Source organism: Pelecanus crispus, chromosome 1 (genome assembly GCF_030463565.1).
Source record: "Pelecanus crispus isolate bPelCri1 chromosome 1, bPelCri1.pri, whole genome shotgun sequence".
Classification (NCBI taxonomy): domain Eukaryota; kingdom Metazoa; phylum Chordata; class Aves; order Pelecaniformes; family Pelecanidae; genus Pelecanus; species Pelecanus crispus.
In genome coordinates, this window is record NC_134643.1 from 76,803,410 (window position 1) to 76,818,080 (window position 14,671).

The following is a 14,671-nucleotide window of genomic DNA, read 5'->3' on the forward strand; positions in this document are numbered from 1 at the left end:
TTTTATTAAGTACATTATAAAGCACTTAGCTATTATGATTGTGTTATCTGTATAACACTGTATAATCTTTAAGCAAAAGTTAAACAGAAACTAGGCCCAATGCCAAAACTAAGGAATCATTCCTTCAAAATGAAACGGGGGTAAAAGAAGATTGCGGAACTGCCACTCCAAGATCATTTTTCATTATTGTGTGATATATTTTCCCTTTGAATGGAAATTCCAGATGAATAAGCACAGAATTAAAATATAGGTGGACCAGAATTTTAACTCAGCATCTGCAAGCGCTGTGTGTGCATCAGCACTTCGTGATTTCCAGCAGATTAATTCAGCTCTCTGTATTTTGCAAACCTGGACAACCAATTCTTTTTTCTCCATTTCAGCCATGTGAAATAATGAGCATATCCATCCTGCAGTCTGATGACCTGATCTACCAGGTCTAATGCAGTGACAGAAGATCACTTGTTCCCTTATGTTCTCCTGCCACCAGGCCTATATCCCATGTTCTTGCAGTGTAATGGGCTCCCTCCCTTCCTAGGTTAGTGAGATCTCTCTTTCTAATCAGGTTTAACTGGAGTTTTGAAAAAAAGAAACAGCAGGGAAATCCTATCTACTTTCATGTGTTTGGGGAAGATGATGGGACAGATGCAAGTAGTGGAGTATCTCAGACTTATCTAACTACAGGCTTTGTATATAAACCAAAAGTTAAATGTGATTGAAATGCACACACAAAAAAATGTTGTAATTGTATGAAGGTTACCAGGCAAATTTATTTAGACTGTGTCCCTTAACACTAGGGTTTGTTTTTCTGGAAAACTGCACTTCATCAAAAATGCCAACGTTGCCAAACTAGAGTTGAACTTTGAAACTGTGACCTGTCACCAAGAGAATTCCTGTGTGACCTTGGGTAGATCTTTTCACCTCTGTGTGTCTCAGTCCTCCATCACCTGGAACAATAACTAAGTGAAGAACTAAGAGCAGGAAGAGGGAATAATCTTCTTTCTTCTGCCGTCCTGCACCTGCCTTGTCTATTTAGAGCACAAGCGCTTCAGGGAGGGGATTAAATACCATGTGCTTTTAACACTGCAAGCAAAACAAGGCCTGATCTAAAGGAGGGCCTAGGAGAGCTGTTGTAAGATGTGGTACATGGTCTGGTCTGCCTTTGAAAGCTTAAGATCCTGCAAACAGGAAAGCAGCATTTTCCTATTTAATTACAAATGCTACTACAATAATTGCTTGTTGAATGCTCCTAAGGAGAGAGAAGGATCCTGTCCAAAGAAGACATCATGCAGCAGCGGACACTCCTCACAACAGGCGCTGGCAGGACAAGTGCAGCCCCTTGGTTCTGGTTCAGGAGTTAACGCACTTTGCTCTCATCCTTCCCTAACCTCTCCTCTACCTTTTCTTCTCCCTTCCTCCCTGTTTTCTTGAAGTTCAGCTGTGCATCTTCCTGTTTTGATTATACAGGATAGACTTTCTTACCCTTACATTTCATTGAGTAATTATTACTTACCGCCAGCTCCCATTTCAGCTGTAGTTACCGAAGTCTTGAATTTATTTGGTTACACCAAGTAGCTACCTGAAGTGCCGTGTGGTGTGGATGGCTTAACTCATTCCTTTCCCTCCAGGGGACCCTTTGCAATGTCAAACAACATAAAGAAGCAAAGTAGGTCATGGTTAGATAGTAATTTAAAGCCAGCATGAATCTGTACTGCTGCCCAGAAAAGCAGGTTTCACCCTTTCCTCACCACTCATGCTCGCCACCTCTCTTGTGCTGGCACCAGCGTTTGTTTGGCTGCTTGGTGAGCCAGAGGGAATTAATCCAGTTATTACTAACCTGGCAAAAAAAAAAAAAAAATCAATAAAACCTTAAACTGGCCACAACAACAGAAAAAAAGGTAACCATAGTCTTAGACAGGAAGGGCTAGGCTCTCTGCCTAGTCGTGTTTAACCCAGTGACTTATTTGGGAGGACTCTGGAATCTACCATTCTGTTTTCCCTCTTGTGAGAGTTAATCACGTGTGATGAGGAACCTGAAGCTTTCATTTTTTCTGCCCGTGAAACTGGAAATGTGTACAATCCAGTGTTTGGTCTCTACTTGCTCCATTGATGGCTAGAAAGAAGTCATGTAACAGCATTAGGAGAAAATATTCTTTCCTATTCTTTCGTATGTCGCATGCTCTGGTCCTGGAGGCATTTCAACAAATCACGTCCTCCCTGTTCAGCAACAGTGGCAAATCTTACACCCAAAATTTCAGTTTATCTATTCCACAGGTCAAAGGAAAGGCGTGTCATATAATATGATTTTTACTGTTACTTACAGTGATGGATGTGCTTATTACTTTAACAAGGCACAAAACTCCATTCATGCTCCAGGGGCTGATTCCATAGGCCCTGCATATTACAGTTTTAAAGCGATGCTCTCCTGGGATATGGCGAAATAGTCGAGAGTGTAATATGGACAGGGCCGAAGCAGACAGAGGGGGAGAAGGCGTGGTTGTGGCACCATGTCAGGTTACATTCCTTGCTCCTGCCAAAGCATTTGTGTGTGACTCCAGGCGTGCCATTGTCCCGTCGGGATTTGTTCAACCACAAAAAAATTCAATCCAAGTCAGCTGCAGGGCAAAAATCAGAGCGCATAAAAATCAGATACCAACAACTTGAGCAACTTTGCCCCGGAAGAAGATCACGTAAAATGCTTTAGTTTTGCACAACATCTTGCAGCGATTGCTCTGCTCGTTTCTTCTGGCTAAGCCTTATGGCCCTGTCAAACAGAGAGAACGCTTTCCCAGCTTGTTCGCTAAGTGCGAAGGTACACTCAGAGACGCTTGTGACACCATCGGCCTCTGTGACGGCCACCACATCAGCGAACCGGCCCCCGGGCAGGGCTGAAGGGCCGCTGCCGGCCTCGCCGGCTGACCCCGGACCGGCTGCCGGCAGCATCGCCTCACCCGGCTGCGCGCCCTCCCGCCGTCAGCACAAAAAAAAAGGACGAGCCAGCGTTTCCCTCCCCGGCCAGGCGGCCCCGCCTGGGAAGGGTGAGCGGGGAAGGCGGGGGGGCCGGGGTGGGGGAGCGGGGCCCTTGAGCCGCCGTCCTTAGTGGGGATTGAGCGCGGCGGCCGGCCGGGGGATGGCGCCGGGGAACGCCCAGGGGGGCGCGGCGGGGGGCGGCCCGGCCCGGCCCGGCCCTGCCCACGGGGCCCGCCCCTTGCGCTGCGGAGCCCTCATTGCCCGAGCCGCGGACGGCAGCAGCAGTGCGCCTCTCGCCTCGCCTCACGCTGAGCCTTGCCGGTGGGTACGGGGCGAGCGGAGCTGGCGGGGTCCCCTCTCCGGGATGGAGGATGCCGGAGGGTCGCCCGGCCCTGCTTCCCTCCTTTCCCCTGCCGGCTCGGTCCCGCCGGGGCCGGGCGCTTTTCCCCGGGGCCGAGCATCCCAGCATGGCGGCCGCATGGGGCCCGGGGCGGGGGGCGTTGGCGGCCGGTCCTGGCAGCGGTGGGGTGCGCCAGGCTGTGGGTCCTGAGGGTTTGGGTGAGATGGCGGCTCCCGGCCCGGCCCTGCGCAGGAACCGGCTGGGTGGCGTCGTGTTCGGCCCGAGTAGCGGCCCCGGCCCCTCGCTGGTCTGCAGGGGCCCGGAGGGAGGGCGGTGCGGGAAGGGGAAGGTCGGAGGCAGCGCGCTGGGCGCCGTGGGTTGGGCGAAGGGAGCCTGCGGGCCGAATGGAAGCGAGCAAGCAGGGGAAATCTCGGCGGGCTTGCTGCTCCCAAACCGGTTCGTGGTTTTATTACCGGTCCCGGAGCTCCCGATGGGCGCTCTGAGGGGAGGCGAACGCCAAGGAGCCGTTAACGCAGAAGGTATTCCTGCCTTCAGCGGGGAGGCTCTGGGCGCTCCGCGAACGGAAGGATGACTTTGGTGCGTGCCGCCAAAACAACCTCTGCCCCCGCCTCAGCCTCTCGCCGGGCAGCAGCGAGTGCGGGGCGGGCTGGTAGCCCGGCGGGCGGTCTGGTAGCCCGGGCGGTGGAAGGAGCCTGGAGAAGGAGGGCAGCCCGCACGTGCGCTGCCTTACGGCAAGCGCCGTTAGCAGTGACTCGCGGCGCTTCCACCGGCGAGTTTCCGGCTGTGGCAGGTGGCCTCTTCAGTTCGGAGCGTGCGGTTTTGGGTGGCTCTGGCTTGCTGTGAGCCGAATCTTTCTGTCTTTCCTTGCAGAACACCATGGCTACTCTCAAGGAGAAGCTGATGACCCCCATTGCTGCGGGAATCACGGTCCCGAACAACAAGATAACAGTTGTGGGGGTTGGACAGGTTGGGATGGCCTGTGCTATCAGCATCCTTGGAAAGGTACGGCTCAAGGACGCGGTGTTCCGGCTCCCACTGGTGTAATGTTCTGCACCGCCTGTTTGTCTTAGCAAATGGTGGGAAATTCGGTAGGTTAGTACAGGACCGAATCATTTGCCGTTCAACGGTCATGCAACGGTCATGCATGACCTACACTGGTCATGCAAGGCTGACCTCCCCATTCAGTTTCTCCTTGTTCTCTCACCTTTCCATCTGTGTTTAGCAATAAATCTCTCATTAGGCAGAGTTATTTTGCAGACTGCTGGGAAAATGGAGTGAGCAATGGCTCTGAAGCCCCTGCCAAACTCTTCTTTTTAATTTTCTTATTCTTCCACAACAGAGGTGGAGTTTGCTTGGTGGGAGAGCTCTGTTGGGTAAAGAATGCAGACAGAGCAGAAATCCATGTGAAATAGGGGATAGGAATCAGAACTATGCATGCTTGCTTTTTATTCTTTTAATGCCTATGTGCAGCAGAAAGTGAAAATACTGCTGTCCCTTTCAGTAGGCTTCTTTATTTCTCTTAAGTCCTTATTGCTTGGTTATATGACTTCATTGTGTTTCCAGAGAGGTTTTTAGCTAGTTTTCCAAAAACTAAAAATAGAGGGCTAGACTTAGAGGTTATTCTGACTTTTCCTGTTATTGGTTTCTGGGCTTTTTTTAGGCAAATTTCATGTTGCAGTCTTTGAGCAAAGCAAAGGCTTATTATGCAATAAGGATCTTCTGTACTTTGCACTTTGTTTTTAGGGAATATTGTGAATGAGTTAAATTTGATTCCTCTCATGCTGTTTTTTTTTGAAAGGACAAATGGGAGCTGCAGGGTTGTTTTTTTTTTTTTTTAAAAGATGACATAAGCAGATATGCCCTTCCCACTTGCAGGGGCAGATCTCAAATCAAGTAGCTCACAGTGAGATCAAAAATCTTGCATGTACTACTAAACTAGCTATATTTTATTTGGAGATGATCCTTCCTCTACCTATTCACTTGAGGATGCATGTCTTAAGGTACTGGGTTTTTAATTGTTTCAGAAATGCCTAAAGGTTTTTACTTACTGATATTCATGAGCCTTGTGAGCAAGAAAAACTGACAGTAAGAAAAGGCCGTAGTGAAAGTAACAAATAGTTTTTAAAACTATATAACTAAAGGAGAAACTTAATGGAAAAACAATGACAGTTCATTTTTGGGTTTTTATATCTATTTTTAAGCAAATGTTTGCCTCTTGTGGTCTGCAGTAATTTGTTTTTGAAGGAGTACTGTAACCTGTAAGGTTGGCCGTGAGGGAGTTGGGTGAAGTTACTGTGAACTTCGCTACAATCCAGCATTCATCTGCGTTTAATACGCTGCTCTAAGCAGGATCAAATTGTGCTTTCAGAAATCTAGGCACAAAGTTTTACTTGTTAATGAGTTGTATGCACCAAACCTGGAGTAAAAACTGGTTTTAAATTTTTCAAGCTTGCCTTATAGTATGAAGTTTTTCAGCCAGGCTTCTGTGCTTGCTTATTCTTTCTCACAAGTATAAGCTGCAGTATAAAATATTTTTATAACAAAACCATCTGATTCTTGTCACTGAATTAGATGTGGCCTTGACTTGTACAAGACGGTTGGCTCCCCAAGATGTCTTTTTGTTAAGCCATGCCATAAAATTTTGTACTTAATTTCCTATACTTTTAATATGCAGATGCAGTTGAGTTTTAGATGGCTTTGAATTTTACAAAATTAAACAGTGTGATAATAACTAATTTCAGTTTACTGTTGTTGTATTTAATATAAATTTGGATTACACTAGAACTTCCATGTTGGTTATTTTTAGCTGCCTCTCAGTTAGAAACAAGTCACTGATGTTGCCATACTGTTTTGGAAATGGAAACATCTCCACAGTCACAAGTCAGCTGTTTTCAATGAGAGTATTTTAAGCTCCATTTGGTGATTGTGTAGACTTCATTCCTGTGTGTGCTAATAATGAGCTGAATTCTTCTCTAGGCAACACTGATGCAAATTCATGAGAGTAGTCATTGGAGTTATTCCAGGTGCTCTTCTGTTTCAGTGAGAACTGGCTCCTTGAACCTGCTGAGTTTGGTGAACATTGGTTGCAAGGTTTAGACTGAAAGTCCTGTATTGTTAGACTGTGTGTATTAAGCTATCCGTAATCAAACATGTGCACACATTCTTTTTCCAAATTCTGATTGCACTAATTTCTTAGTTTAATACCAGTGACTTCAGCTAAGGATACTTTTTCATAATGTTTAAATAACTGGGACTTTTTTTACCCTGAAGACTATTTTGTGAACAGAGCAAGTGCAGATATGGATTCTTACGGTTTTCCTTTAGCAGTTGTGAAAGGAAACAATCATGTTGGAATTCATTGCTTTTCTGCATTAATTTAAAGTATGGAATAAAAAACTGAAATGTGCTTGCTGTTAAATACATTTTTCCACAGGAAAAATAGTGTATATTGCTGCTGCATGTTTAAAGTAGCTTAGTCAATGCTAATAATTAATATTTTCATGTGAAGCAATGAGTGTTACCTTTATCTAAAAGTTAACAAAGAAGCTTGCTTGCAGTAATATTTTTTTAATAGCGTAAAAATGGCTTAACTGCTTTCAAATGGGGTGTAGCTACCTAGGAAAATGGAGAGTAGTAGTAATTTGAATCTCAGTAAGATTTACTGAATGATAAGCCTTTTAAGTATAGTAGAATTTACAAGGGTAGTAAACACTTCTGTCAAAAGGCAGTAAGCCTTTGCATTATAGCAGAATGCCTTTTTCCTATACCCCCATATTTTGCTGTTTTCCTATTAAGAGACTATATGACAGTATCTCCTAACTTAACCTGTCTGGACAACAAGCATATGTGGCTAAATCTGTTCGGCAAAGTAAATATAATGTAGTAGCTCTAGTACAGAAAAATTAGGTAAAGAATCTTTCTTCTTGATACTGTTTTTAGTATTGAGGAAAATAAGTCTGTTCCCAGTCTATTTTTTGTGAAATGAATTGGTTGAAGGAATGTTATAAGAGAATACTTATTTGATAAGTATGTGGTATATTGTATTAGGTATTTAAATATTAAAATAGGCCCGTTTGCTGGATAGATTTAGAGGGTTTGTTATGGCTCTGAAAGATGCAACTTTTTGGCTAAGATAACAACTAAATCATGAAGAGCCTCACTAGCAAAGGTTTAGCTGTGCATTCAAACTCCCCACAAATAATACCTTTTTTGGAAAGTCTGAACAAGTTCTATCAACCTGTGCTGTAGTAGCCTCTGACTTTATTACTGTGAGATAGATCAGAACACCAAGATAGTGCTGTCCTACTGGCTTACCTTTGGACAAAAGAGGCTTTCAGATGTGTAACATGTCACTTCAAAATGTAATATAGCTCAGCTTGGGGGCAACTTTGAAATGCAAGTTAACTGTTTCGTTGACTCCTTCAAATTTTGTTTTCAGGGTCTTTGTGATGAGCTTGCTCTGGTTGATGTTCTGGAAGACAAACTAAAAGGAGAAATGATGGATCTACAGCACGGGAGCTTGTTCCTTCAGACTCACAAGATTGTGGCAGACAAAGGTGAACTGCAGTTTCTTTCATTTAATACTGATACTCTGTGAATTTGCTTAATAGTGGAGCATTAGTTGTGTAATCCTAAAGCACTCTAAGGATTTGGCATTGAAAAGTTAAAGTATGTGAATTGAGATGAGAGTTCAGATGAACACCATAACAATGGAAGTGGCTCTTAAACTGGGCTTTCTCTTTCATCTCTAATGGCCACTCTACAGTTTGGGGCTTGTTGAGTAAAATTGATTTTAATGAAACTTTAGTGCCTCTTTGTAGAAGTATTGTTATTTGGATAGTGGAAATGAGATTCATTCAGGGGTTGAATGTACTCTCAAGACCCATTCAGGGGTTGAATGTACTCTCAAGACCCATGTATTGATATATCAGGACAATGTAAGAGATGGTGCTGGCTTTAATAGTGATGTCTCATGTTTTTGGGTTTGAATGTATGCACAGTGGAGAAGCTACCTGTAATACCTGTATGAATACAGTGCTATTGAAGTTAGTGATAAGTCATCTAACACATTCTATATCTTCTCCCCCATACTCTGTTGTAGACTATGCTGTCACAGCCAACTCCAAGATTGTGGTAGTAACTGCAGGAGTTCGTCAGCAAGAGGGGGAGAGTCGTCTCAACCTGGTTCAGAGGAATGTGAATGTCTTCAAATTCATCATTCCTCAGATCATCAAATACAGCCCCAACTGCACCATCCTGGTGGTTTCCAACCCAGGTAAGGCAATCTTTTCCTAGAATACTTACAAATTCTATTTGTCGGAGAATTAGTGTTTTATTCTTATCAGTCATCTCAACTACAAATTGAATGTTGAAAATTTGTTTGGACATCTGCCATGCACTTGCTAACAGCAGAATACAAACAAATATTCTGTACTTTCCGATGCTGTCCTTATTCAGAACTTCTTATGGTGTCCATATTGTAAAAGCATGCGTCGTGGTAAATACTTAAGTTCTCTACATACTTTGGCTTAAGCAGGAGGTAGCTTAAATTTTTTATATCTGAAGGAGACATCCATTTTGCTTTTAAATTGTTTGTGAATCATAACTGTCTTCTGTGCTGGGATATGATATGGCCATTTTTCAGGATGAAGAACTTACCCTATAGTCTTGGCTATATTTTCAGGAAAAAATTGGTATGTACTGGGACAGCTTGGATATTTGGATGTCTAAGGCTAACGGTGTATGTTCTGGTATGCTCTGTAGGGCTGTCTTTGCTTGATTCAACATCTGAGTGAAGACTTTACTACAGAGCACTGGCAATGAAGTGACACTGCCTTTAAAGATAACTTGGCAGAGTCAAAACAGTGCATGTAAAGCTAGCAACTCAGCTGGTGGTTGAGTAATTAGCTGGTGTACAGTTAGTACTACTGAATACTAGTGTACTGAGTAAGTGGCTACTGTGCAAGTGCAAGAACTTAGAGCAATTTTAAACACTTATCTAAAAATCTTGAGTCAAAGATCAAATTGTTCTTGTTCTAGCAAGGCTGAATTCTAACTATAGACTTCTCTCCAGTAGAGCAGCTGCAGGAGGAGAATTGAATGTTGCTTTTTCAGAATTTTTGTGCTTTGTTTTTTCCATGTGTAGAATTTTGTCCACTAGTCTTATATAGTGGAAGTTATTTTGAGCCTGTTAGAAGGGACTTCAGAGGTGCCAGGGTGTCACAGGTGTCTGCTGTATATGCGTTAGTGTGTGACCTTGATGTCCTTCCCTGTTTAACTTCCCCCAATCTGTCTGGGCTCTAGCTCAGATAGCACTGTCCACAGCCTGTCCTGAGTGGAAAGCCCCACTATAGGCAAACAATGAGATTACAGAGCAGCACTTAAAGTCTGAATGCATATCTCAGCACCTGACTTGAAAGCCAGACAGCCCAGAGCAGATACAGCTGTTTGACATGGAGGTGCTCTGTAGTCTGTACAGATTACTGTGATCCTGGCAGAAACTGCCTCAGCTGAAGCTGTAGGGAAACCTATGCCTGATAAGCATGCCATTTGTAACAGCAAGGTGTGGACGGTACTGAGATGCCATGCTTTTGGTGCCTGGGCAAGGCAAAGCAAATAATCTATTTCAGATGTGTAGACACAAGTATATTCAATCCTGAGAACTGGCTGGCTTTTGAGAGTTTTGGAGCCATAATTATGGCAGCTTGTTTATTATTGTTCTGTTGGATTAGAGCTTTTTCTCTCTGCTCACATACTTCCCTCTCAGCCCCGACTTAAGTTTGGGGTTTTTTTCTAAAACTGTATTTTTAGAGCCACATGCAGCCAAAGCATGGAGCTCATCTGGCTTTTCATGCTGCAGAGGTAACTAGTGCAGAAACTGCTTAATACACAAATCTGTTTAAGAAATGAACCCGAAGTAGTAGAAACAGAGTATGTAAATCTTGAACATGTTTCATCTTCAATTGCTTTACCTCTTACTGTGATGCAGTGGAAGGTAGCACTACTTCAGGAAACTGCTTGAATGGGACTGAACTCTTCATATGGATAAAACAATTCTGGATGCTCTAGGGATTTAGCTGTGACAAAAGTGCCACCAACTTTAGCTGGTAGAATACTAATCTCCAAAGACCTTCCTCAGTTTTTCTGAACAGTAGCTAGACAGGTCCTAAATTTCAAGCAGTCAGACCTAAAATACTGGGAGCAATGAGCCTAGCTGTGTTTTGAGTCCTGATTACCTACAGCAAAGTAATTGCTGGAGCATTCTTCTTGGTGTATGTGAATGGTTTAATTTACTGTGCATGTTCTTCTTTTCAGTGGATATATTAACCTATGTCACATGGAAGCTGAGTGGCCTGCCAAAACACCGTGTGATTGGAAGTGGCTGCAATCTAGACACAGCTAGATTCCGCTATCTGATGGCTGAGAGACTTGGTATCCACCCAACCAGCTGCCATGGCTGGATCTTGGGAGAACATGGTGATTCTAGTGGTAAGGAGCAGTTCTGACTGCCTTGGGAATAAGCAGTACAGTGTTAGAGGTTGAGGCCTAAGGGGTGTTACAAAACTCTGAAAGAACAGATGCAGCTGAGCTCAAGTAGCTAGCACTTTGCTGTATTTTTACGAAGATTAGAGTTGAGGCAAGTCCAGGAAATCTAGCTACGCTTCTAATAAGTGATTGTGGCTGTATGATTAAACCCTGAACTGAAAAGGCCAATTTTGTTAGCTAAAGTTGTGTCCTAAAGTAGTTGTGTACTACTTCTGTTTATCCTCAGTTTTTGGAGTATCATAACATAGTCTGTAGCATGGTTCTCCTCTGTAAAGCAGTATTAGCTCTTGTTAGGTCAATGGCAGAGGCTGTTGCAAGTAGTAGAAAAAGCTGGTAATCCAGATTCAGGCTAACAAAATTATCCCATGCCTTATTTTGTAACTTTTCCTCATGCTATTTAAAAGAAGATGGTGTTAAAACCATGTGAAATCAAAGAACCTTATTTGTCTTAATCAGTTCATGCATTTCAAATCTGAAATGATGCAGCAGAACATCTGTGTGGATTGGTACTGCTTTATATTAGTGCTGTGTATTTCTAAGGGAGCCACCTCTTCAGTGTCCCATTGTGTTTAATCAAAGTACAGTGTCTGATTAACAACAGTATTTACTGAAGCCAGCCCTAAACTATAATGAAAGCAGAGCTTGGCTGAGCATACACAGAGCTCATTTTGCTTCAGTGTTACAGCTGCTTTTGCTTTGAAGTAACTAAAACTTCTGAGTTACTTCACAGGAACAGAGAATGAATCTGTCTGTAAGCTTCCAATACGAAGGGGGAAGTGCAAATCCTTCTCCTGATATTCTAAGTTTGCATATTGCTACCCTGTTATTCAGGGAAATAGGAGTAGAATTCCTGAAGGCTCACACTGATTAGTGGGACAGCAAATAGATATTTGCTGCAATTTTTGAGTAAAATCAGTTTTAAAAGGCTGAACAGCTAATATGCCTTTTTGCTAGAATTTGAGGTTTCTGACTTCAAAAGTAGCTGTCTGTACCTTTCAAGGACTGAAAGTTCTGTTGTTCATGTGTTGTGATTGACTTGCTAAAGTGTCAGTACTAAAATAGTCTCTATTAGACCCCCAGAGTTCTCAGAATTAACTGTAGTTAAATGGAAACTTAAAATCTGCCTCAAATGTTATTGTGGTCATAGCAACTACTACTTTATTTCCAGTTATCTTTGATGGGAAAAGTGGAGGGGGAGTCACTAAGTGCTAATTGAAACTTACATCTTCCTTCTTACAGTGGCTGTTTGGAGTGGAGTTAATGTGGCAGGTGTGTCTCTCCAGGAGCTGAATCCTACCATGGGAACTGACAAAGATGGTGAGAACTGGAAGGATCTCCACAAGCAAGTGGTTGAAAGGTACAGTGACTTGAGGAATAAGGTGGATATATGTGATGCTGAAAATAGCTAGCCTGCACACTAACTTCTTGACACTGCCTTTCCAGTCTGCTGCAGCTTTCATGCCATTTTATTTAGAGGGTTGCATGAGTAAGTAGAACTACTGGTTAAACACAGAAATGCAAGATTTCAGTTGGTAAGCTTTTGTACTGCAGCACTTAGAGTTGTGTGCACTTGTTTTCTCACAAGTACCTTCTTAAATGGTTAACTTTCTTCAAAGGACACAAGGGAAAGGTAGTATGTTTCTGTGAGCAGGGAGTTGGAGTTGATTTGCAGAAAACTTTGTTCATTGATTTAGGGAAATTCAGAGGTAACTATACATGTTGCTAAATCACTTGTCTCACTTGTGAAATAAGAACTATACTGGTATAAAATGTATGCAGATGTTGGTTTAAAAAACTAGGATTCCTATTCCTAATGCACTCAGAATGTGCCACTGCCTTGAATAGAGAACTTATTCAGTTGTAGGTGTCTGTTTTTCTACTTAACACTAAGAACTGTTCATAGATGGAAGCTATTTTTCTTTTCAGCTAATCCTGTGGGAATAATAGGGCTTTATTATACATATGGGATAATGTAGACTTTATACTTTAATGCTGAAATATGCAACTTTCTTAGACATTTTAATTCTGAAATTTACAATGTGTGTCACAGGAGTTTCAGATTTTTTTGAATAGGAACATTCATTCATCTTAAGACTTGGCATTCAGATAGTGTCTTGAAGACATCTTAATGCAACTGTATTTCAATATTTCCTTAGTGCCTATGAGGTAATCAGACTTAAGGGATACACAAACTGGGCTATTGGCCTTAGCGTTGCTGACCTCTGTGAGACCATGCTGAAGAACTTGTGCCGGGTTCACTCAGTCTCAACACTGGTAAAGGTAAGAAGTGGTGGCTAATTGGATGCTCTAGTTCATTTTGTAACGGAAAAGCTAAATAGTCTCAATTAGCAAGGTGCTGAACAAAGGAAGCTTTGTCAAATACTAATTTGAATTTAAAATGGGAGCTTACTATTGCAACTTTTTTAGTCTGACCTCTTAGCCTACCATTCTCACAAGTATGGAGCCAAAACTAAGTTCTCTGTACTCTACCCAATGTTATACTACCCTTGTGTAAAGTTTGCCATGTGTGGCATGCAGATTCATTAAAAGGAAGTTTCAGTGCAAAACCAGAAAACTTCCTGGAGGCCCAGCTGTGATTCCATGAACTACTGCCTAGCAAAGGTGCTAGGGAAGAGAGCTGTGTCCTTTTATAGCTGGTGTAACTGGCTGCATCTGGTCTGCACCAGCTGTATAACCTCTGGTCCACAGGGACTATGAGCAGGCTGAATTTACTGCTCCCTCTGTAATCAGGGGGGCAAAAACGCCTGCTCTAATCCTGTCTTGAATTTTGTCAGCTACTTGCTATATATAAATAAGTGAGGGTTTTGGAGGTGGGGTTTCTGAAATCAACCATCTTGGTATTGCCAATCACTTGTCTGAAATAGCTCCACACTTTATTTTCCTCAAATACATTGCAACTGAAAACTGAATTTTCTGCAGGCTTTAAAAGGATAAAGTCTTAAGCTCTACTCTCAGAAGGCTTCCTGCTTATATAAACTAAAAGCAGATCTGGGGTGATGGGTTCATGTCTGAGTGATTTCTTTTGTTTGTGGCAGGGCATGTATGGCATTGAGAATGATGTCTTCTTGAGCCTTCCTGCTGTCCTAAGTGCCTCTGGATTGACAAGTGTCATCAACCAAAAGCTGAAGGATGATGAGGTGGCTCAGCTGAAGAAGAGCGCAGATACATTGTGGAACATCCAGAAAGATCTCAAAGATCTGTAACTCATGAATATTAGATTCCAGCAGTAGAAAAACAGTATGTTGTGTGCAAATGTGGGCTCTACTCAATACACATCTCTATGGTTAACATTTAATGCTCTTCCAGACTGAGCTTTGTCCACAGTAGCTAAACTTATGCTTGCTGTAACGCACAGACCTTATGAACAAATAAAGCAACTTCCAGGCATGTTTTGTTGTCCTAGTGATTTATTTTCAGTATTTAAATTATCTAGCTTACTCTGGTGTTCTCCTTTAATGTTTGCCACAGACTACGTGGAAGTGTAGACACACATGTCCTTTCAAAAGGTTAAAAACAATGTAGTAATCATCTGTGGTGGGATTTCACTAATACAACCTTACTGGAAGCCTTTCCTGTATGACTTAGTTTCAGTCCAGGTGCTAAGTGTAGTTCATTCCCAGTCTTGTTTCTGACACAGTACTTCCTGTTTTATTTACTGCTGGGTTGAGGAAATGAAATGGGGATTTGCTTCTGGGCCACCTGCCAAAAATATGCCAACATTAAGATTCTGTATGCCACTGACCTAGAAAAAGGGTCCTGTAGATCCTTTTCTCCTCT

General features: G+C 42.8%; 1 protein-coding gene across 1 annotated transcript; it reads left to right on the forward strand.

Moving 5' to 3' along the window:
- Window positions 1–3,258: 3,258 nt before the first annotated feature.
- On the forward strand, window positions 3,259–14,243 carry LDHB (lactate dehydrogenase B). The gene is made up of 8 exons (XM_075709144.1): window positions 3,259–3,288; window positions 4,199–4,330; window positions 7,767–7,884; window positions 8,430–8,603; window positions 10,643–10,816; window positions 12,113–12,230; window positions 13,030–13,153; window positions 13,930–14,243. Exons 2-8 carry the CDS (start codon window positions 4,205–4,207, stop codon window positions 14,095–14,097), a joined length of 1,002 nt encoding a protein of 333 aa, XP_075565259.1. The 5' UTR covers window positions 3,259–3,288; window positions 4,199–4,204; the 3' UTR covers window positions 14,098–14,243.
- Window positions 14,244–14,671: the final 428 nt, after the last annotated feature.

What these genes read in the sequence shown, in the direction of transcription:
- LDHB (XM_075709144.1), top strand. Translation starts at nt 4,205, where the DNA reads ATGGCTACTCTCAAGGAGAAGCTGATGACCCCCATTGCTGCGGGAATC. An exon ending in CTATCAGCATCCTTGGAAAG is followed by an intron (nt 4,331 to 7,766) that starts GTACGGCTCAAG and finishes TTTTGTTTTCAG; the next exon opens with GGTCTTTGTGATGAGCTTGC. An exon ending in CACAAGCAAGTGGTTGAAAG is followed by an intron (nt 12,231 to 13,029) that starts GTACAGTGACTT and finishes ATATTTCCTTAG; the next exon opens with TGCCTATGAGGTAATCAGAC.